This window comes from Dipodomys spectabilis, unplaced genomic scaffold, assembly GCF_019054845.1.
Source record: "Dipodomys spectabilis isolate Male_0828 unplaced genomic scaffold, ASM1905484v1 ptg000069l, whole genome shotgun sequence".
Lineage (NCBI taxonomy): Eukaryota > Metazoa > Chordata > Mammalia > Rodentia > Heteromyidae > Dipodomys > Dipodomys spectabilis.
In genome coordinates, this window is record NW_024870746.1 from 14,875,079 (window position 1) to 14,900,129 (window position 25,051).

At 41.8% G+C, this 25,051-nt stretch overlaps 1 protein-coding gene across 2 annotated transcripts in view; it reads right to left on the reverse strand.

Annotated features, from left to right (window-relative positions):
- The window catches only part of Tgfb2 (transforming growth factor beta 2), an 80,900-nt gene that overhangs the window by 42,697 nt on the left and 13,152 nt on the right, over positions 1-25,051 (reverse strand). Inside the window, exon 2 of one of the 2 annotated variants that reach the window (XM_042681885.1) lies at positions 21,990-22,073. The exons of the other annotated variant lie outside the window; for it this stretch is intronic. Coding sequence (XP_042537819.1) covers positions 21,990-22,073 — 84 coding nt within the window. The remainder of the gene's footprint in view (positions 1-21,989; positions 22,074-25,051) is intronic. 2 annotated transcript variants of the gene reach the window in all.

Consider the following 25,051-nt stretch of genomic DNA (forward strand, 5'->3'; position numbering starts at 1 on the left):
GCAGCAGGTGCTCAATAAAAGTAAAATAAGTCCTTTTTCAAGCATCAAAGTCCTATAAGAATCAATGTGTTGCTATCCCTGAGGTCTGCATATTTCTATGTATTCTTTCACCTGATAACTCTGCAATATCTGTCATATCCCCCTTTTAGTGTTGAGGAAATCACGATTTAGGGGGTACGACCTGGTTTGATATAAATAATTCCTGAGACTTCTTAGTGTTTGATGGCCTTTATACGCCAAATTCAGGAATAGCTTCAACTATGTGCTAGGAAACAGCCAATAGAACAACAGAATCCCTTATAGCATGCCCTCTAAATGGAGTGCGCCAAGAAGACCAGTTTGGAGACGCCCCTCCCCCTCCACATCGCTGTTGGGAATAGCTATTCCCAATACCAAGTGCAGAAGCATCTTCCGGCATGTGCACAGCAGTCTGAGGGGGACAGTGACTGGACAGAACCAAGGTGGAGAAAATGACTGGCATTCTAGCTGGGATCATTCTAGCTCAGGGATCCGCCCCAACACTGCTCACCACATGAAGTAACCTCTGTAAGATGCTTTGGGGTATAACGTGGAGGTGAGGGGGAGAGGGGAGATAGGAAGAGAGGCAGAGAGAAAGAAAGGAGAAGAGTGAGAACACTGGGGTCCTCACACTTCAGCAAGGAATGGAGGTTGTCTGCGCTATCTCCCACGGTGGGTGAAGAGGAAGCTGGACCACAGTCAGCTATAGCAAAGGGCAGAACAGCAGATGTGCTATTTAATTACCAGCATCAGTGACAAGGCCACTTTTTTGGTGCTCAAAGCATTCTACGAGTGTGCAGAAATGTACTCTGCTTCCTAGATCTCCCTCTGAATGTAGAGGTACAGGCTGGGACCTCATGCCCCTCTAGAAAGCCCACCTTGAACAGGTAACTGATACAGCTCAGACATGGACAGGGTTTTTAAAACTCCCTGTGATCTCTTGTCTCTGTTTTTTAAATGAATTGACTATACATTACTTTTTGAAGGCAGGAAAGAAACTGAAGAGCTCTAAGGGACAAACATGCCTTTTTCATACTTGCTCTTTAGATATACTAGGCCTGATTCTACACCTGTGTCTCCATAGTATGTGGGTCCTCTGACTACAGTTTCTGTCCCTGCAGAGAATCCTACATGAAGCATTGCTCTCTGCAGATCTTTTAAATCCTGTCCATTTCCATGTAGTATAACACCAGTGGGAATGAGTTACAGAGAGGAAGAGAGAGCAAAAGAGTCGTGAACCTCATGCATGTTTAGGTATTTAAAAATATCTCAGAGAAGGATCGATCCTGGAACCCTTCAAAGCATGTTGTAACTCCAATACATAAAGGTGGCTGACACAACCTATTTTGTGTCTGCAGCCTCTAATCAGACCACACTTTCTCCTAAGGCTAGTGTGAGTAAAGGGAAATGCAAAGGTCCAATGTGAATGAGTCTTGTATGGTGTGGACTGACCTAGGAAGGGATATGAAGTTCACAATACAGGAGAGTTTTCAGAAGCAAAGATTGAGAGGTTAGTGCGGTCTGCCTTCTCTATAGATTCCATATGGGCATCAAGTCAGGCCCTTCTCCACACCCACAGCACACCCACAAGCCCTCCCCCAGACCCCCCACATCCTTCAGTTCCCTCGTGTCTAAAACGATGTTGGGTTTGACTAGGATTCTTCCACCCACAGCTGATTGAGATACCACTGCCTGCCTCTGAGGTTACTAGGATTCAAAGCCAGGAGGCCCAACCCTGCTGCAGCCCGCTTTGCCTTTTCTGCTGATAGAGACATCACAGCACTAACCAAGCCTACTTCTGTGCTTAACCTCTAACCCCAACCCTTCCTCTCTTCACCTCTAACAGATGCAAAATCTTGACATAGTTCAAGTACCCCCACCGCTACCTTGTTCTACTCCATACCTGAGTCCATGGAAGCATGTCCAATCTCCAGACCAGCCAGGTGCTAACATACCCCCTAGCCCTGTGTTCCTTCACCTGGAAACCCTTTTATGTTTGGCAGATTCAGTTCTTCCATGAGTCTGCCCAACAGACATCTTCAGTGGAAGATGTTCCAGAACAGATTCAGTTTCTCCTCCCTTCGTGTCTTGACAATATCTATCATCTTGTCTATGATAGTTCCTGTGTTGATAGATGTGAGACGTTAAAGAACAGGAATTCATGCCCATTACTGTATCTTAAACAGTGATGATATACTGGCACTTGCTTCTAAGAATTGCTGCAAGGGCTAGATGTAGTGGTACATGCTTGTAATCCCCAGATTTAGGAGGCAAGAAGATCAAGAATTTGAGCCAGCCTGGTCTACAAAATGAGACCTTTCTCAGATTAAAATAAGAAAAAAGAAACAAAGGGAAGAGAAGGGAAGGAAACAAATGGGAAAGGAAGGAAGGAAGGAAAGAAAAAGAAAGAAAGAAAGAAAGAAAGAAAGAAAGAAAGAAAGAAAGAAAGAAAGAAAGAAAGAAAGAAAGAAAGAAAGAAAGAAAGAAAGAAAGAAAGAAAGAAAGAAAGAAAGGAAGGAAGGAAGGAAGGAAGAAAGAAAGAAAGAAAGAAAAAGGGAGAGAGAAAACGTAAGAGAGATGCAAGACAAAAACAATCAAGGATTTAATGAGGCATCAATATGCATGTGCTACACCTTCAGTATAAGCTTATAATAGTAACAAAATGGAGGAATCAAAGTGAAGAGTGTTGCAGCTAGTTGTAGAGTCTGTCATCAAGACTATCCTGAAAAGGAAAATAGCAGAGGTCACAAATCTCCATAGCAGCAAAAAGTAGAAACCATGTGGGTAAGTCATCTCTTTCTGTCTCTCCCATGGCCTCAGGTGTGCTCTGCTCCTCAGCTTGTAGTGTTAGTAGCAGGAGCTTGTGGGCAGATGTGTGCATGATTCAGTACGAAGTATCTCAAAAAACTACTCTTGGAATCAGGAGACTTGTTGACTTATGGGATTCACTGATAAACAAGTGTGCTATCCATACAGTGATAGTACCTTAGCAGTACCCACGAATTTGAGAACTTGGTACAAAGTGCTTCTCAGACATCATCTTAATGACACCTGTCCCATATAAATGTCATCTTCTTAATACTTAATACTTAACACAGTGCTAGATAATTCCCCACTGGTAGGGAGAGATCTAGCAGAAAGTCACTAGACAACATCATGGAACTGAAAGGGAAAAGTGCCTGGAAGTTGAAAACAAAGTCTATCTGACCCTAAGTCCTCACTTCGTGTCCCTTCTGCTGCTTTATGTCCTTTCTCCCGACAAATATTTGTTCTGTAGTATCTCAAGGATCCAAGAATGGAAAATCTTAGAACAGCCCATAATTAGTACAGTCAAGAGCCTTCTAAGAGAGCTGCACACAAAAGGAGCTAGAGCCAGCCCTGGGCCTTCCATGACAAGATTCAAGGACAGATCTGGATAAGCTGTGACTCTGTATTGAGAAGTATTTGGCAAGTCTAGTCATAATTGAAAAGACAAGGAAGAGCCTGGAAGCTGAGTTCATGAAAAGTCAACGGTGATTTTGAGGATTCCATGAGGCCCACATTGACCCTTCACCCTCCTTCACCAGCCAGGACCACACTTGATGTGTGATTTTCTCTTCTTTTCTTTTTTCTTTCTTTCTTTTTTTTTTAAGATCCTGACTCAAGGCTGTCTGTTGCAGCTCAGGAAAGAAATGTGAGTTTTGGTTTTGACATGTGGTCATGTCAAACCTTTCAATAGAAATCTCCCAAACCTCATGGTCATGGAGATGAAGGGTTTCTACCAAGGACTGCCACCTCTTATGAAGAATTCTTACTTGGGGAAGATGCATATGTTCCTGTGAACTGAGATGCATCACAATGCTCCAGCCAAATTCACACATGGCTGTGCGTGTGAAGGGACTCTTATAAAATACAAAGTGTCAAATAAGTGGACGATGCCATTATTGCATTGAGTGTGCACCCGCAGCCCAGCAGAGGTCTTTCACAGACAACAAATAATGTGCTTCTAGGAGCTTATCAAATCCCACAGCCCAAGAATATTACCAATCCTTTTGCTAGCCTTCTCCTGAGACAGGTGAAGAAGCAATACTGAGCACGGGTATTGAAAGCCACGAATATTATAGTCTGAAATTTAAATACATTTTAAACTTCCTCTGTATCATTTTTATAGGGTGTTTACAAGAGCCACAGAATCTTCAGAAACAGCAATCTCTGTGGTGTGGAAAGAAGGAAAGACTAGAAGTGGAGATGTGGCTCAAGAAGTATAGCACTAGGCTGGAGTGAAAAAGTTCAGCGACAGGGCCCAGGTCCTGAGTTCAAGCCTCCAGGACTGGCACATACATGAAAAGAAAATGAATTCTGTTCAACAAGATTCCAAGAACAAGATACAATTGACTTGTGTCTCCTCCACAAACATCCATTTTCAAAAAGTGGGATGAGTGAAGCCAGGCATAGTAGTATATTCTTGTTTTCCCTGGACCCGTAATTTGAGGACAGCCTGGGCTCTATAGGGAGTTGAAGTCTAACTGGCTCAACATAGCGATAACCTAGCTCAAAGAAAGAAAAAAGTGAGGATGAATAGTCAAAAGAGAAATAGCATCTTATACTGTCATACCTCTGCACATTTGGAATGATTGAAAAAGAAAGCTCAGTGAAGACCAGCACACCTTGGGGCAACCGGAGGTGACTTCTGAAGATGATCTCAACATGCTCAACAGACTTCTCCCATCCAAGTACTAACCAGGCCGACCCTGCTTAGCTTCCGAGATCAGACGAGATCAGGCACGTTCAGGGTGGTATGGCCGTAGACTCAACAGACTTCTGAAAGCCAACTCCTCTACCCAAAGAGTGACTGGTTCACTCCAAGTTACTCCATCTCTCTTCTACTTTTAGATCTCAAATAATGGCGGGGGGGGGGGGGGGGGGGGGGATCAATCTTTAGGAACTTGTTCTTGGGTCTCAATTCCTGTGCTGAGAAGTCCATGGGGTGGGGGCGGACAGGGGGAGGAAGGAATCTGATTTTTCAACTGAGGAAATTCCCTGATTCCATACTTTGCTAAGGAACACAACCTATCACTCAAACTCCAGCCATTAGAGCCATAGGATCCTGCTGAGTCCCAATGTGTGTCTTAGTATGTGTGTCCTCTGTGGGGTGGGGAGGGGCGGGAGAGGTGATGGCTCTTCCCCAGACACCACTTTCCACATTTGCTTTTATAATTTTCCACTTTCCACTAAAATCACTGCATTTGGGGGAACCAGTAGCTGAATGAGGGTCTTTGCAAGGGGCCCGAGTAAGGAGGTTTTGCTGTTTGTCTTTCCATCCTCCTTGGAAGACAGCCTTGTGCACCACAGGGGGTGGAGGAGGGAGTGAGAGGCCACCTTCCAACACGTGGGCTTGATTTTTACACAAACGCTTTGAAAGAATACTATTTTTTGAAAGGGTTCAGGACACTGAGAGCAGCCCCCATTTAATGAAGGAAGGAAAGAACAGGAGGCAGCTTGGGGCCTCTTGTTTTTGGCTGATCTGCAGGGATATCTTCAAACTTTATTCATCAGATGAAGTGATGAAAGTATGGGACCAGTATCTTCAACTTCGAAACAATTCACCCTTCTGCTAACCCACAAATGAGCACACAAGCATGGTGTACTCACACATGCACTATCAACATGATCTTATTTACTAGCTCTATTTATTGGCACTCAAGAGTTCAGAACAGGCTGTCTGGAGTTCTGCCTCAAGCCAGTGCTCCTTTAGGAACATCATAGAGAGCTGAGCCTGTCCAGAGTTTTAGGGTTCCCTCTAGTTTGTAATCTTCTCCCTGGTGCGGAATGAAGGTGCTGCCGGAATGAAGCTGTTGTGAATTAACACAAAGCAATTGAAAGGCAGGATGTGATAAGCCAAGCTCCTCGATTCTGGCCCTACATGTGGCCCTTAGCAAATGTTTTCACCCTTTGAGCTCCAGGTTCCATGCATGGAGATGGAAATAGCACCCAACTTATAGGGAAGTCGGGAAGGATAGAGAATAAAAGCCAAGAGGAGAGAGGGGTGGGTACCTTTGCTCATCTGGGCTCTCCTGGATGCATTAGCATTCCTTACTCTGTACCAGTTTCACTAAGGTAAAACTCCAGAATGACCTTCGAACAGCACAGAACTCATCTTGAGTAGTCTGCTTCACTCTGTTAGAAATAATTGCTCTGTGAATAAATGAGGATACCAATAATGTCTACTTCAGATAATTTTGAAAATAAAATAGAATTGGGAAAGGAAACATCTATCTCTAAGCCTGGCACATAGCAGGGACCCCAACCTGTTAGGCTATTATTTCTTCGTAGATGCCAAGTTGGCAGCAAAGAAGCTGTTTATGACAAATCTTTGGTCACCTTCCCAAGCTACCTATTCATTCAAGGGCCTCCTAACACCAAGCTCACTTCCCAGCAGCACCACTCACCCCCACCCTATTCAACTCTGCTCTTCCTTTCCAGATGAAGTACAAATCTGGTAAATATTACACTTACAAGGTAACAGGTCTGGAACGCCTGGCATGTCAGGCGGAGTGCAGTTGCTTCTTGGCATCCAGACACATAGACTCTGCAGCCTAGGGCCAAACTACATTTGGCTGCTTTGTGCAATTCAAATAAAGATATTAAAAAATCTTCCAACTCTACAAACATTTGTACTGTTTGCTAATCAGAAGGGTTAGCTTTTAAAAAAAATGATCTAAAGAGAACTTGGCATGCTGATTACTCTTCCTAGCTTCAGAATCTAAGGAACTTGGCCGGTGTGTACAACATGCAGGTCTCTAACTTGATACAAGAGTACAGTAATTTCTATATTTTAGACCAGGTGGAAAACTTTTCCTTAAAATGTCAAGGCCTAGGCCATTTTCATTCCAGAGTTTATGCCCTTAACCATTTACAACATATGGTTACTCTGGTTTATATGGTTGGAAAAGGAATTGAATTTCCATCTAGTGGTGAAAATGGCAGTTTTGGTGGGTGGGTGACTTGGATCTACCATTTGATTCACAGTGACAGAATTCCTGACATAAGTAAAGAAGGAAAGGTTTATTTTGTTCAAGGTTTCAGAGGCTACAGTCCATCATAGTAGGGAGCGTGTGGAAGGGCAGCTCCCATCATTTTAGACAGGAAGTAGCAGCACAGAGCAGTAGCAGGAAGTGTCAGACAGGAAGTCGAGTGGCCAGTAACAGGAAGTGGCCAGAGAAAGAGATAGTCCTTAAGGCCACACCTCTACTGAGCTACTTTCTGTAGCAAGGTCCCAGTTTGTTCAGTTTACAACCTACCAATGATCTATTGAATTTTTTAATTGGTCCAGATTACACCATTAATCCTTTAGGATTATTGTATCAGTGCCCTTGTGATCTAGTCATCTCTGAAAGTTCCTTTCAAACTCACACAGTGTGAGCTTTGCTTACCTCCTATGAGTTTCCCAATCCAATCAGGCAAACAATCAAAATTAACTGTTATAGGCAAAGCAGTTGGGTTTGGACTTAAGCCTCACAATTACTTGAGCCACAGCCCTAAGCCTTTTTGCTTTAGTTATTTTTTAGGAAAGGTTTTAAATTTTTGCCCAGGGCTTTCCTGGACACTGATCCTCCTATCTATACCTGCTTTGTAGCTGGAACCATAGTCTTGGCCACTGAAAAGGATCTAATTGAAGCTTTATTGGTTGCTTTAGTTTCTGCATGATGATCCTCCTAATTTTTACCTCCTGAATAGCTGGGATTACAGGCATGAATCACTACACCCAGCATGAGGAAGTTCTTTAATCTCTGTTTTGTTTTTCTCATACTGCCAGGATCAAATATATCAAAGTCTCTGAAGTGTGTAGGGAAGTACTTTGAGCCCAAGAAATACTACATAAATATGTTATTATTGTTGTTGTGATTGGCTGAATACCAAGTATGGTAAAAGGAGCAGGAGAGGTACACTTATCAAAATGATCCTGTAAGCAAAAGAAGTAAAATGTAATTGGATATTTCCAGACCTGTCTTTCTCTGTTATTTAAGAGCATGTGGCAACAAATGTAAAATGTGACTACTGCACTGCCATTGGACTTCCACGTCCACCTTTCCAGATCAGATAATAGAACCAACTGAAGTTCTCAGGGAAGTACAAATAGAAAGCAGAGAACATTTTCAATAGGTCTCATTTTCCTTTCCAAACTCTTCACTTCAGAACTTTAATATAAGACTCTTCCCAAATGGCAAGTTTGAGGAATATTTAGCAACACTGAATATGAATATCAGGAAGGAAGGAAGGAAGGAAGGAAGGAAGGAAGGAAGGAAGGAAGGAAGGAAGGAAGGAAGGAAGGAAGGAAGGAAGGAAGGAAGGAAGGAAGGAAAGAAGGAAGGAAGGTCCTCATATGTTTAAAGAAAATAGTCCGCATTTCTCCAGTCTCATTTTACATTGCAAGGTAGCCCTGAAGCCAGCTGTCCTCTGGGGGTGGTGGAAGGTCCTGCTTCAAGGACATGAGTGACAAATGGACTCTGCTGGTCAACTCCCAGCCTGGCTTAGCTGGTTGTGAAGGTGCTATACACTGAGGGTGGCAGCCACAGACCCAAAGCGGAAGCAATACTGATATTATTTTTTCATTTTTTTCTAAACTTTGAAAAAAATATCACTTGCTGTTTTCAAGGTATGCCAACTTGAGGGGTTTTTTAAGCTGGAATTTCTAGTTTCTCTATAGACTCTCAGATTGGAAAAGCAAGAAAGCTAATAATGAACTTGAAATAAATGAATAAATGAATTAATGACAGTCTGTTCAGCACTTAACATATGTAAGCCATCTTTATATGTTAGGTCATTTACTTCCCTAAAGAAAGATTGTTTTTTAAAAAGATGCTGTCGTTTTAATTAATCCACATTTAAAGAAAAGGAAAATGAAGTTCAAAAGGCAAGCGGTGAGAGTGGCTCAGGCCTATAATCTTAGCTGCGCAGGAAGCTCAGATCTGGAAGGCAGTGGTTTGAAGCCAGCTCTGAGAAGAAAAGTCTACAAGATTGTGTCTCCAAACTAACCAGCAAAAGCAGGTCTGGCTCAAGTGATACAGAGCCAGATAAACAAATTTAAGGCTATGAGTTCAAACCCTAGTGTTGGCAAAAGAAGAAGGAAGGCAGGAAGGCAGGAAGGCAGGAAGGCAGGAGAGGAAGAAAGAAAGACAGAAAAAGGGGCTGGGAGGTGGGTCAGTGGTAGAGTGCTTGCCTTGCATGAATGAGGCCCTGGGTTCGATTCCTCAGCACCACATAAGCAGAAAAAAAAAAAAAAAACCAGAAGTGGTGCTGTGGTAGAGTGCTAGCCTTGAGCTGAAGAGCTGAGGGACAGCACCCAGGCCCAGAGTTCAGGCCCCACAACTGGCAAAAAAAAAAAAAAGAAAAAAAGAAAGAAGGAAAGGAAGGAAGGAAGGAAGGAAAGAAGGAAGGAAGGAAGGAAGGAAGGAAGGAAGGAAGAAGGAAGGAAAAGAAAGGGGGCAGGGGGAGGAAGGGCCAAAAAGGAAATAAAAGGAAAAAAAAACAGAAAGAGAAAAGAAAAAATAGAAAAAGGTAACTGATCTCCTTAATAGTATACTATCAGGATTTTGCCTGGGTCTCTTGTATGCAAAACCTGCGTTTTCTTTCTAGTAGATCACAATCTAATTATGACACGCAAGAATCATTGTTGACTCAGAGGTGAGTCACTTTTCTTGGCTTATCAACAGTAAGTTGGGATCCACAAACCAAAGGTTGACATCTTCACAAAGTTGAAAGGAAGGGACCACCGTCTGTTATACAAAGCCAAAGAAACAGAGAGCCCTATTATATGAACTCCTCTGTCTAGACAGATGACTAAACAGGGGTCCCTCCAGGGTTAGACTTGAATTTCCTCCATTCAGCCTGTTGGATATTTAGCAATAAAAAAAGAAAGAAAAAAATCTGTTTAAAGACTGTTGTACTAATCCCCCCAACACACACACACACACACACACACACACACACACACACACACACTACCCCGAGAGTAGTTTAAAAGTCGTTTCCATACAGCCAACATGTGTTAAAGTTTCAAGCAGAAATCAGCTTGAGACAAGAAGAACTCTAAAAATATTTGTGCTGTCTGGCTACAGACCCAAAAACACTGGCCTAACTGTCCCTTTATGGCTCCAGTGACAGTAGTTTGAACTCACAGAGGGAACAGGGTCTCATCCAGGTGTCTCTGCAGCAGGGGATAAGAAAGCATTGAAGTTTGGGCTTCTCATTTTTCACATGAGCTGGCAAGTGATCTGTCTCCTGCTCCTTGAATGCCCTGGGGATGCTGAGCTTTTTCTAACTTATAAGATGAAAACTACTACTTAGTGGCAAGAAAAAGGTTTTATTCTTGAATCAAGGCTGAGACATATAAACAGAGGCTGGTGATGATATCTTCATAAAAGCCTATGATTATGCTATGCTTGATGTACACAGCATTCCTCCAGGTAGGCTATTAGGAGTTGGCTAGCTGACCACCAGGCCCCATGGAGAAATGGGAAACCTAACAATTGACTAAGGCTGCTCATTATCCAAGATACCTTTGTACCTTTGCAGGGTGCAGGGTGGTATTTCAATGATGACTCATATTTGAAAATTCATTCCTTCCCTCATTTAAACAGTTGTTGGTTGCCTAACTATGCAATATTCCTTCCTATGTATGAGGACCGGCAGGCCTCAGGAACCAGCTAAGGACTTTCTAGAGTCCTGGGCCATTGATAAGCACTCTAATTCATGCAGTTAGCTTTGTGAAGTGGTGCTTATCTGTAATTTCAGCATTTGCAAGAAGTAGAGGCAGAAGGATTCATGAGTTCCAGGGCAGCCTAGCCTATACAGTGATTTCAAGAACCAGCCTAAGCTACATAATGGGACCCTGTTTCAAAAATCAATAACAACAAGAGGAAAAAAAGGGAAAGAAAATCAATGAAGTCATTTAAGTGAGAAGTTTACCAGCCTGTAAACCAAATCAAACCAAAAACAGTGGTCAGATTAGAGAACAGAATGAAACTAGCCAGCCTGGGAAAGATAATAAATGCAAGGATGCATTCAACCTGCATTCAAAGTCATACATGAAAAAAAACTATTTCCATTCTCTCAATGGGAATGCATAATAATGTGCTTTGGGTCATGGTTCAATTCTAATACCAGCATTCCAACTCATAGGCTCTTCTGTGTGTCTTTAATTTCCATAGGTTTTCAGGAGGAAAATATGATATTTAAAAGAAAAAAGATTCAAACATATCTTTTTTCCTTTGTTAATATATACAAATATATAAGGTTTACACTCAATAACTTTTCCTTTTTAAACATCTCATCCCTTCAAATATATTTTCATTTAAATTTTAAGTTTCTCCTTTTAGAAAATTGATTACTAGGATGACCTTTGGAGTCAAACAGACCAAGTTCAAGTCTGGCTCTGCCACTTAATCACTGTATGAGCCTCTGGAAATTACATGTAGTATCTATAAGGCTCAGTATCCTTATCTATAAAATTGAGAATACTAGTAGTGTTCACACTTATGTGGAGATTAGCCCAGGACCACATAGAACCATTAGTAACTGATGTTCACCATTCTTCTTTGTTATTGTTAAATACATGCATCAAGACCCCTGTCCAAATGGATACATTTTCTACATGCAGAAAATCACTCAAAATAAAACATGGATAGCTAGACAGCACCATATTTTTATTAAAAGCTATGAATGCCACTCAGACATAGGTTCCCATATCTGATTATATATTAAAATCCATGGGGTAGCTTTTTAAAACTAAGGATGTCAAGTCTCCAGACCAATCGAATTCCTCCAAATTCCTGCAGGTAGACTCTAGCATCAGTAACATAAGCAATACATTGAAGCCTCCTTTGCATGATTCTCTGGGTACCAGAGCTATCAGAAAGAAACCACAGCCCTGACACAAGGCAAGTTTCCCAATTCAGTGACTTCTGAAGCTCAAGTCCAAGTAGGCCATGGGACCAGCATAGTTGGTAGGTTAACTGTCGCTAGTGATTCACCTATTTGGTTTCTGACAATCTGCTCTCTTCCTAAAAATCACACTGGAGTTAACAATCTTTGAAGTCACAGTGGCTGCCCTTCTCCAGGGAGCTGTTTTCATAGTGTCTTGATCCCAAAAATGGACAGTGGATAAAGTACTTAGCAAACTTGAGAAAACTGCAACATAGACAAGGAAAAATAAAGAAGCAACCCCTACTGCTGATGTGAATGCACATTCAGTCAGTTCCACTTCAGAGCAAAGATACAACCCAACTGAATATTAGAAAAATATGGTCTGACCATTTAGATTTCAGAAGGATCCAAAACCAATTTAGACTCCAGTTGGTGGACAAAGTTCACATTCAGCAAAACAGTTCCAGCAATTGCATCATACACACAACAGGGCAATTCAGAAATACAGATGTCCAGCCATGTGCAAAACAATGCTTTCATTTTTGTCTTCTCTTTCCCACTACTGACCCCGAGAGCAGGCTGGAAAAGCTTAGCATCTGTTGCTACTAAGAATAGGCTACGGAGATGATTATTTATGAACTTGCAAGCAGCGTGCTACCTTGCAGGCTTAGGGCCTGTCAGAACAGACAGCTGTCACGGAGTTGAGGGCCAGACAGCAGATACAGCTGTGCCAGCCAAAGGTTCTTTCCAATTTGCCCACTAGATCCAATAGGTAGGAGGATAACTAAATGGTCTCCCTGATGGGTCATGCTCAGGACCAAGGTTTGGGTTATAGCAACTGCACGGAAGTGATATAATACATAATGTTGAAGTTGACGTAGAACTCACAGGAAAGAGAGAAACAGCAGCAAAGCCATACTTTAGGAAATACCACATAGAGACATACTCTTACAGAAACTTAGCCTGAATGCTTACTGTGGACAACATCTACCAGATACTGCTGGGCCTGTTAGAACCAAGGTAGCAGTCCAGGGCCTGGAAGCTAAGGAATGTCCCTGTTTGTCTTGGGAGAAAGCCCATATTTCAGTCTTTCCCTGACAGACACATGTCACATAACAATGTCACATAACACATCAGGTCTTGCTTCAGAAACTCGGTACTTCCAATTGGCCCTGTGCTACTAGATGAACTGGTCTGGATTGAGAGGCCAAGTCATTTATAAAACTGGAGGGAAATAATTTGTGTATCTGTCCTAAAGAGCCAACTTCCTATGTTTTTAGCAAATTTCCATTATAAAGTGGCCTATAATCCTGCAGATTATAGGCCAACAGTGTGAACCTAATCATGTCTCAACCAAAATATTGAAAGGACTTTCATCTTTGTGGTAGTGCTGGTAATCAGCCTTGAACTCAAGGTCTAGTTACCTTAGCTTTTTTTGCTCTAGGCTGGTGCTTTACCATTTGAGCCCTAGCTCTACTTTTTGGCTTTCTGGTGGTTAATTAGAGAAAAGAGTCACAGACTTTCTTGCCTGGGCTGGCTTTGGGATCTGAGATCCTCAGTACTTAGGATAATAAGTATGAACCACCAGTGACCAACTTGAAAGTGTTTTAACATGGATACAATTTGACAATTTTCCCCAACTCTTCCACCTAACCTTTAGTATACTGCATCATTTTCTCAAAATTGGCTACCTTCACTCTGTGTTGTCTTCTGACTCTGTTAACATAAGGCATTGCTTCTTCATATTTTGTGGTTCTACCATGGATCACTATGACCAAATTAGAGGATGTTTCCTTGGCCTGGATTCCAAAAGAACACTCTCCAGAGCTCAGTCAACATGCAAGGTCTCGACCATGATGAATGAGAGAGACCTTGAATTTATAAAACCATGAGATACTTCAGAGTTCCATTGCCACAGCACATCACTCCACATAACTTTATTATATAAAGGCCAAGTATGTCTTCTGAATGTATCAACTTTAAATAAATAATAAACTTGACACACAGTCCTATCTCCATTCTGAATATTTGAAAAGAGTTCTCTTGGCTGGGTGCCTAAAAACCTATAAACCTAGCTACTCAAGGGGCTGAAATCTAAGGATTGTGGTTTGCTACCAGCATGGGAAACAGAAGTCCATGGGATTTTTATCTCCAATTAAACCACCAAAAAGCTGGAAGTGGAGCTATGGCTCAAGTGGCAGAGTACCAGCTAAGGGACAATATTCAGGCCCTGAGTTCAAGGCCTAGTACCAACACACATGTATTAGCAACAACAACAAAAAAGAGTTCTCTTATAGAAACACATCTTTAAAAAGAAAAAGACTACATTAAACTTTCCTTGCAGTTTCATGATGCATGAAGATGATAGTCACATGAGCTCACACCATGAAAGGACAAATCTTCTCCTTCCAGAACACATAAAATAGCTTCCTATTGCTGCTTGGTCAAGAGACTACAATCTCAAAGGTCATCTTTGAAGCAGAAAATATCATCTCCCCTAAGACGACTTCCTTCACCTCTATAGGCCAAGTTAAGCAATTCTTTTGGCTTCTGCGATGTCTTACTTATAATCAACCACACGGTGTTGACATTTTGTTTTTGTTTGATTGGTTTTAGTCTGCTTGACTTCCTGATCAAGTTGTGGCCTCCCTCCACATGAGGGTCTATTCTATAATCCTGTATCTATCACCTGGCACCCCATACAGTCAGTTGAAATTTCTTGTACAGTTGGACGAAAGAGTAGAATCAACATTCCAGTATAAAGTCTTATTGTTCAAAACTTTAAGAATTAGAAAGCAAACTCTGGTCCAATAGAAATTTCTTTGACTGATAAGAGACATAGTTTCACAAATTCCTTGGCTTATGACTTCATTGCAGCGTTTGTGGGGTGGGGGAAGTACTTCTATTTCATACACTAGGCACAGCTGGACAGATCTCGATTAAATTCAGACTTTCTGCTTCCCACAGAGAAAGGTAGTCTATCATTCCTGTAGTCCAAAGTGTGTGGTCACCTATGATTTCAATGCTATGAGTTCCTGGTCACAGTGGACAAGAGGGCTGTTACTAGGCAGCACAGCAAATACAAATGTTACCAGCTGTCACTGTACACTTTTCAGCACAAGATAGAAGGCCTAGAGGGTTATTTGAATGTATAGAAGAAGGATACAGAGCTAACTTCCTGCTACGGTGGAAGGAGGTGAGTTGCCAATAACTATTTAAAAGCAGCCAAACAAAAAATGATATAAAGGACCTACCAACTACTTGCTAAAAAGAACAAGTTCCATGCCAATGCCTTACAAAGACCTCTTCACTCTTCCTTTGGCCACCCTATACTCCATTCTCAACAGCCAAAGTAGACTTTTGGTGAAAAATCAATGGTCTTCCCATTTTATTCAAAGGAAAAGCCACAGATCTTAGATGACCCACAATACCCACAGGAACCCTCCCTCATTATATTTATGGAGATTGGGGAACGGAAGCAGTTAGTTGACCCAAGATTTCACTATGTTTCCCAGGTTGGCCTCAAACTTGTGACCTTTCTGCCTCTGCCTTCAGGGTATGAGGATTACAGGCTTATCCTACCATTATCTTTCTAATCTCATTTCCTGAGTCACTTTTTAATAATCCTAGAACATGTCAAGAACAGCCTAGTGGTTCCCATTGCCAGAAATGTTCTTTCCATGCAAACAACCACTCTGAGCTCACCTCTGCTTAAATGCCATCTTCTTAAAGATACCCACCACCTTTCCTGTTTATTGAAGATCTCCATTTACCTATCCTATCGCTTCAGCTCATTCTACTTACCCTTCCTATAACCGTTCTATCATGTGTCTTTATTTTTCATTGTCTATCTTCCTTCACCAGGAAGTAAGCCCCCCCCCCAAAAAAAAAAACCAAAGATCTTTTCTTTTATATTCACTGGGGGTATCAGTTGTGGCTTGTATCAATGCCTAATACAAGCAGACATTCAATAAATACTACTGAGTAAATGAGTATCTCATAAGGATGCCTTCTCTTGACCTTGGTCTTTTCTTGAGTTTTGTACACAGTTGGCATTTATTTTCTAATTACATGATGTAGAGGTGTTTGAAGCTTTGGTGAGAAGTGAACTTGGTCATTCTTCTCATACTTCAATAGCTACGGAGGTAATTTAGTGGTGCTAACATACAAGAGAACCGGATATAGTAGGATATAATAATACATGGATTGCTCCCTGAAAAAATTATAGTAGTTAGAGAATGTTCATTATTATCTGGTGGGATTCAAAGGGCCAGCAGGTCAGAAATCACATCAGAATACCAGGAGGCACAGAGTGGCACAAATCAAATATCAAGTAACTTATCACTAAATTTACTTTTTAATAGTACAGTCAGATTCCCACCTGCTAATATTTCTGCTCAAGAAAAACATCATTTGGAAAAAGAAAGGCTGAGTTTGGCTGAGATGATAGAGTTTACATTCCATTGTCGGCTAGTTCCTAAACCTATGGAATGTGTCGGAACGGGATTCAGGCCATAAAAAAGATGGCAATGCTTTGACTAAATATTGCCTTGGGGGAAGTATATACGAACTTATACGTTATATAATAAGTGTCACACATGCATTGAATATCCATTTAAAACGCCCCTTCTCCATGTGGTAGTGTCTGGCTGTGTTCCGAGCACTTGAGATGCAGAGGAAGGAGAATCATGGGCTTCTAGGCCAGACACTGTCTCAAAACACCACCAAGAGCTAAAAGCCAGTGCCTCACTCCTATAATCCTAGCTACTAGGAAGATTGAAACTTTTAGGATCAACATTTGAAGTCAGCCTGGGCAGAAAAGGTAGGAGATTCTATCTCTAAAATAAAAGCAAAAATCAATGTTGGAGTCATGACCCAAATGGTAGTGCAAGAAACCAAACCATGCAACTTGAGGTCCTGAATTCAAACTCTTGTTACTGGCATGCGTAGATAGATAGATAGATAGATAGAATCCACAGCATCAACAACAAATCAATCCCCTGTCATACTCCATAGTTGCTTTTTGAAGGCACTTGAGTGAAGGAACTCATTCCTGCACACGATTCCAAGATGGGCACCTAACACATGCTCCTCATCACTATTTTAATTCCTTGAACACTCCATAGCACTCCTCAGTGGTGGAAAGTGAGTAGGGAATTTGTGTGACACTGAGTAACAGGTCCACACCATGTTGGTATATACAGAAAAATGAGATACACAGGGAAAAAATCAGCAGGGCTGTGGATTCAGGATCCTGTGCTTGCAGCAGCATCAGCTGATCCAACAGAGGTCCCGCTGGATTGGAATCTCCTCGGTCTCCCTGAATGGACCATCTGTGAATCAACAGATCTGGGTAATCAAAGCAGCTGCTGCTACCAACAGCTGCACACCAGGCTGAGGTCAAGAGCATCAGCAAGGTCTATTGAGATAATGTCAACTCCCCAGCTTCCCCATCCTGCCTGCCCACTTAGCAGGCTGAAAACAGGGCCTGGAAATCTCCTTTAAAGATGTCCAGGGGATGCAAATATAGGTCATGCTTGAAATGCCATCTTTAAATTGCAATTGGCCTACTTAAAAACCTTTTGCAGGCTGGGCACTAGTGGCTCATCCCTATAATCCTAGCTACTCAGGAGGCTGAGATCTGAGGATCATGGTTCAAAGCCAGCCAGGGCAGGAAAGTCCATGAGACACTTATCTCCAATAAACCACTCAGAAAACCAGAAGTGGCGCTGTGGCTCAAATGGCAGAGCACTAGCCTTAAGCTGAAGAGCTGAGGGACAGCTCCCAGACTCAGAGTTCAAGCCCCATGACTGACAAAAAAAAATTAATTAATTAATAATAATAATAATGTCTTTTGCTTGGCAAATACTTTAAACACTGGATTTGTCCTTGGGACTATTAATCTATTCATTCGTACAAGTTGCCTCTCTTGCTTTGAATTCTTCTCCCTTCCTTCCTTCCTACACTTTTTATTTTTCTTGGTCTTACTGGGGATTGAACCCAGGGCACTGCACTTGCTAGGCAATTGCTCTGTCACTTGGAACAGAACTCTAGTCATCCACCCTTCAGGATTTCGGAATTGTGTAGCAGGCAGGTTAACCTCATTTACCATTACTATTGTTGATGATGCTATTGTTAATTTTATGTGATCATTAACTTAAAAGGAAAAGAAAAAAAAATCTGCAACCACATGTCTGTAAGGAATGACTACTTTCATTTCCCAGGTTATTTTATTTAAAGCTGTTGGAGCATCCGAGTCCTGGTCCCTTCATCTGTGTCAGAACACACACCATTGTCACCATCACTCAGGTTAGAGAATGAATGAGAGATGCACGAGGCACCACAGGCCCCAACCTGCCTCCAGCCACTGCCTGTACCCCCTTGGAATGGAAAATAGTTCACACAAGGTGACATGGATGGCCGTCGAGCTGCCTGGACTGAGTGACTCCACTTAACAAGTGTTCAGAATCGTGTTCAGCATGGAGAAATTTACCCTGGCCCTGGACTCTGGCCCCCTGGCATTTGCTCACTTACATTTTTATGCAATTACTATTTCTAAGAACAGAGACCAAAAAAAAAAAAAAAAAAAAAACCCACAGAGCCCCACTGCTCAGTCGTCTTGTCTTGCATGGAAGGTCAGAGAGGGGTCTGCAGACTTTTCCCACAGTCCTATCAGCTGAAGGAGGGATGGAAAAGCCCTCAAGTGCAGGGATCTCACATGGAGCCTGTGCCTCAGTTCCATCCACACTCTCCAAGATGCTCCTGACTTTCTCAGACAGGCAGAAGAGTGGGATGGGTTTCTGGGTTTCCAGTGTTTATCTGCCAAAGGAAAAGGAAAGCTTGCAGAAATTAAGTGATGGGAAACAACCCTAAGCAAAAGGGAGTGTCTGAGAAGAAAAAAGAGGAAAGGCCTCTTAACATTACTACGGGAGGAAGGGAAGGATAAGAAGAAACTTGGTCCAAATTATAGGCATGGAAGTTAAAAGGGAAAAGGGGCCAGGCGCCGGTGGCTCCTGCCTATAATCCTAGCTACTCAGGAGGCTGAGATCTCAGGATCGCGGTTCAAAGCCAGCCCAGGCAGGAAAGTCTGTGAGACTCTTATCTCCAACCAGAAGTGTCAATGTGGCTCAAGTGGTAGAGCGCTCACCTTGAGCTGAAGAGCTGAGGGACAGTGCCCAGGCCCAGAGCCCGAGCCCCACAACCAACCAAAGAAAAAGGGGGAGTGAGGGGAAAGGGCTGGAAAGCAATGCAAGGGTAAGCAAGTTTGGGGTCTACATGACAGGATGGAAAACATTTGGGTGACACCTGAATTCAGGTGTTGAGCTCATCATCGTGGGTCAACTCTATGACAAGAACAAGACATTTACCTTTCTAAACCACCACAACTTCCTGAAGAAAATGGAGACAGTCATTAAGTTTTGCTTTTTAATTAATTCGTGCGCGCGTGTATGTGTGTGTGTGTGTGTGTGTATTGAACTCAGGGCCCAGATGCTGTTTCTTCACTTTTTCACACAAAACTGGTGTTATACCACTTGAGCAAAAGCTCTACTTCTGGAGCTGTTTGAGTCTCACAGACTTTCTCCCTTTCCCCCTCGGGTAGAATTAAGCTTTAAACTTTGATTCTCAGATCTCAGCCTCTTGCTCTGGTGCCTGGTGGGATGGTCATTTCCTGACCAACCGATGTGTGCAGGAGCAGGATAATTGTCATAGGTGCCAGGGACAAACCTTTCGCTTCTGTCTTTTCCCTTCCCTTTTCCTTTCCAATCAGTCCATGAGTAAACAGATGTTGAACCCTTGGTTTAGGGCATGAAATAAAATAAAAATTCAGAGCTTAAAAACCTACGCAGAGCTTTACAAGCATGGATTGAATCTTTCCTTCTTTTCATTTATATATCAGTGTCTAGCCACTTTGAGGGCTTCTGTACTAAAATTAATGCATGCTATCAATTGATTCTGGTAGGTTGATTTTTTTAAGTCTTTTGTGGAAGAGACTCCATTTTCGGCCACTGTCAAAAAAAACTGAACTGATTCCTAAGAAGCAGAGTTGGGCATGAAGAGTTACAGAATAAGTGTATCCAGTGAAGCAGGCTTCTCCTGGGACAGTAAAACTATCTCCTTTGTCCCTATCTAGTGAATAGCCACGCCTCATCAGGGACCTCAAAATCCATGCCAATACTAGGATTATGTGTGTTTCTTTTCTTCTTGAATATGATTTGGGAACAATTTAGCTGCCGATTTCCTTAAGTGCTAGGATCACTCAAGTCCTATTCTGTGCTGTGGATCCATTGCCCAGCATTCAATAGGCATCCTATATATGCTGGTGGAATTGATTTATGGTCCAAAGCAGAAAGCAGAAGAAACCTCTGTCTTCAGTGCTCCACAGTCTAATACATAGTCTTGTCTTTGAGGAGCTTGTACTAGGTTTGGGAGGTCAGGGGAAGGTGGTTTGAGCAAATGGCAAGCTCCCAGGCCCAGTTAGCTAACTGGGCTGAAGGTCTAACCTGACAATGCATTTTATCATGTAATACAGAATACAGTTATATGAAGCTCACAAATAATGGCTTCACCAGGACTTGCTCACAGACCTCCCTTTGGAACTGAAAAGAGAGAGAAATCTTTTTTAACTTTTTTTAAACTTTGGTTCAGTACAAGAAACATTAATGGAACTTGGAAAATGGAGGTGCTGAGTGGAGTTGGAAGAAACGGGGTAGAATGATGAAAGGGATGATATTGATCAAGATGGATTGAACTCGTAAACTGACATGTGGAATTTGAAACCCCTTTGTATAACCACTTAAAGATATAATCAATCAATCAATCAATAAGTATCTATACAAGGATAAAACATTAATTAAGCAACTACTTTGTATCTGGAACAGTCACACAGATACAAAGAAGATATAAAAAAGGGACCTTCCTTTTATATTCAAGTCATACTGTTGAACCTTCCAAAGAGTTATCTGCCATGGTGGCCAGAAGTTCACCATTTAAAAATCTCTGTGACTGACCCAGCAATCCCACTTTTGGGCATCTACCCAAATGTTTACAAACAAGACCACACTAAAGCTACCATCACAACAATGTTTAATGCAGCATTATTTACCATAGCTAAGATATGGAACCAACCCAGATGCCCCTCAGTAGATGAATGGATCAAGAAAATGTGGTATATATACACAATGGAATTCTATGCCTCCATCAGAAAGAATGACATTTCCCCATTTGTTAGGAAATGGAAAGGCTTGGAAAAAATTATATTCAGTGAAGTAAGCCAGGCCCAAAGAAACATAGGTCCCATGGTTTCCCTTATTTGCAATATCTAGTATATGTATGAGTCAAGCGGAAAAGGTCAGATAATGTGATGTTAGGAAAACGAACCCTTAAATATGTATTTTAATGTTTTTGTTTCTTTCATGCATGTGTTTCTAACGCATTTATAAGATTATTTCTTTGTTGCTTTGTATGTCCCTCCCCCACAGTGTAACCCCCGCTTTCACTATATTTGATGTCAGTATAACATGTGGAGGGGATGGGGACAAACAAGTCGTTTAAGGATTCAGGTGGACCTGTTGCAACAATGAGAAGTACAAGATGTCATGTCAAAACCAGCTTTACAATGTCGGTGTGGGGGGGGGGGTATGATTCGGTTGGGGGGAGGGGGGAGGCTGGGAAGGGAGATGAAGGGTAAACAAAGGAGGAGGCTGCAATGCTTGGTAAGAAATGTATGCATTATCCTGCCCATGTAATTGTAACCCCTCTGTACAGTATGTTCTCAAATAAAATAAAACTTAAAAAAAAATCTCTGTGACTATAGAGCACCTATCTTATACCCACAAATCATTATGCTATCAAGTCATAGTATTAACTTCCAAACTACTCAGCAATTTTTTTTTTTCCTCATGAAACTCCAATCTGAACATTTCTAGAACAATCATGATGGCTGAGCTACCAGGCTGCATTGCCAAATCCTATCTTGCCTTTGATGAATTCTCCCCTGAAGACAGATAATAAAGAAGGACTTGATAGCACCATGTCAAAGGAGGAATAAAGTGGATGAGTGTACTCACCAAGGTACCCACAGAGCACCTGGGACTGTCTGGTGCACAAGCTGCCCACAGAGCCAGAAGGTGTTGTAACAACTGGGCAGACAGCTAGGAGTTTTAAAAAGCACAGTCATTAGCTATTTTACTGAAGAGAGGCCTGGCACAGAACTATACAAAGATTCAAAGTTGAAGAGAGACTCATGAATGTCCTTATCATCCACCCCCTCCCCCGGAATATAAAATCCCTGCTATCCAAATCAGGAGGCTCAACACTCAGAATCCATGGAGGGGGCTGAGCCCACATCTCCTGGCAGTCAGACTCCCAAATTCAGTTTCTCCTTCCACATGCTCTGTCACTAAAGTCATAGTGTACAACTTACATCCTCAAATGGGGAAATAAATATCTTAGAATGTACTAAAGATGAATTGGAATCCTTTGACAAGACAGCCTACTGGTTAAGGAAAAAAAAATACTGAGTTCTCATTTGGCTGGCCTGGATTTCAGTTCTTGAAACCACCTGTCAGCGTTTGTAAACTGCATTATGAAAACTCTCTCTTGAATGAGTCAAAAACACAAACTGTATTGGTTTGGAGCTGCTTTGCTACAGTTTCAAGAGCTAGAGCTCTTTAAAATCCATTCATTTAATTTATCTTCTGCCCAAGAGTAAGACTATCCAGAAATCTTGGATTTCATTTTCTTTAAAGTAACAGCAAGCAATTTTGACATTGCTTACCTTACTCTCAGAGAAGAAAACATACTACAAAAATATAACCTGGGTCAGGCATTCAGTTACTCAGGAGGCTGAGATCTGAGAATTGCAAAAAAAGTCTGAGACTCATCTTTACTTAACCAGCAAAAAGCCAGAAATAGAGAAATGACACAAATGGTAGAGCACCAGCCTTAAGCAAAAAAAGCCAAATGAATACTTGAGGGCCTTGAACTTGAATTAAAGCCCCAGTACCAGCACAAATTAAGTAAGTTAGTAAATACATAAATAAATAGTCTAAGGGATTTCTGAATATTTAAAGGCCTTAGTATCTTCGGAAGGATTATCATACATGTGGACATTAAATCACTGATCTTCCTTGAATTTGGGAATCTGAATTTACTCAAACCTCTGTATCTACAAGATGAAACACAGTTTATCCATAATCAAACTAAAGTGTTATATTTAAAAGGTGGTAGATGAATACAATCATATTTCTTATCTGACAGTGGTGATAAAAATGAGCACTGACTACATCCCGAGCCCGGCATGATACAATTCTTTCCTAGCTCCTTGCATACATTTTGAATCTAGCACAAGTTCTATTTTACCCAGAAGTAACATTGCCACCATTCAGACCTGAATAAACCTTCTCAATTTTTTTGGGGGGGGGAGGGGGTCAGCCATAAGGCTTGAACTCTTGGCCTGGGCGCTGTCCCTCAGCTTTTCAGCTCAAGGCTAGCACTCTACCACTTGAGCCACAGCGACACTTCTGGTTTTCTAATGGTGTATTGGAGATAAGAGTTTCGTGGACTTTCCTGCCCAGGCTGGCTTTGAACCTCGATCCTCAGATCTCAGCCTCCTGAGTAGTAAGATTACAACCATGAGCTATCAGCGCCCGGCTTCCAAATTTTTTTGCCAGACTTTTGCCTATTACCATTCAATTTTAAAAATGGATAACAGCTTTCCCCATATCCTGTAACTTACCATCTTCAACATTCAACCTACTAACAAAATCCCAGTAATATAGTCCCACACATGTGTGGATTATACCTTCTAGAAAGAACATTATACACTTTCTAGACAGAATTATTTTTGTACCAATACTGGGGCTTGAACTCAGAGCCTAGGTGCTCTGTCCCTTAGCATTTTTTTTTAAATATAAGTTTCCTTTAATTTTGACATTGAAACAGCAGAATGAATTGGTTTGTGGCTGAAACATCCTTTTTCCTCCCCCCGCCCCCCCACGGGGCAGAAACCTGGAGCACCCATCTATTGAAGGAACAAACTTAGAAAGTCTGAGCCAGCTGCCCCACCCCCCAACCTGGACAAAGCCAAAGACAGGCTTAAGGGCAGGAGGAAGGACACAATCAAATACCGGCTGGTGATTTCCAGTAAGGTACAATTCTCAAAGTTGCTGTAGTTACAGAAAGTGGTAGCATTCACATTTAAAAAAAAAGAAGAAGAAGAAGAAAGTCACAAACAGTAGCTCTCCAGCCCCTCCTCTGATGTGAATTCATAACAAGCCATTTGTCACTCTGAATGATGTCTCAGAAGGGTCTCAGGGGAGTGGGCTCTTTTCACATAGTCTGGTTTCAGGAACCAGGTTCGCCTAATGGTGGTAGAGGTTATTTATTCATTCTGATGCATCATTTCCTAAAAATTCATTTCCAACACCTTTACCAACAGTGGCTTACATAAAATCTGCACAGAAATGTCTCAAGTGATCCTCCAGCCCCTACAAGGTGTATCAAGATTTAAACACGCCCAACCCATTGTCCCTTAGCTTTTACATCTATACATCTGGCTTTTTTGGCAGTTAATTGGAGATGAGTCTCATAGACTTCCCCTCCCAGGTTGGTTTTGAACTGAGATCCTCACATCTCAGCCTGTTAAATAGATAGGACTATAGGCCTGAGCCACTGGCACTGGCTGGAATGTTCTTTAATTGAGATATATGCTCTGCATGGACAATGTGGCATGGAAGCCAGAGGCCCAGTATCAGTGTTTCCATGAGCAGAGTAGCTGTCAAGATTGTCTCCATATGTTGATTCCTGTTCCCATTAGCTCCCATATGTTGCCTCCAATAAGCATCCATACTGTTTATTTTTAGAGCTTTCACTACAGTCTGCTATAAGAGAAAACTCTCTCTCTCTCAAAAACTAATCACAAAAGGCAGGAAGCTACACTGGGTAAAAACTGTTTATCACAAGATTTATAAGTCAAACAAAGTCTTCTCATTCATATCTGACCTTTAAAAAAAGATGTTGAAATTTATCCTGAATCAAATCTCAAAGAATGTAACTAGAGTCAGAGAATGCAGAGTGAGTTGCTTGGTTCACAATGCTGTTTCTCTCAACTATGGCTCAATGCACTTCT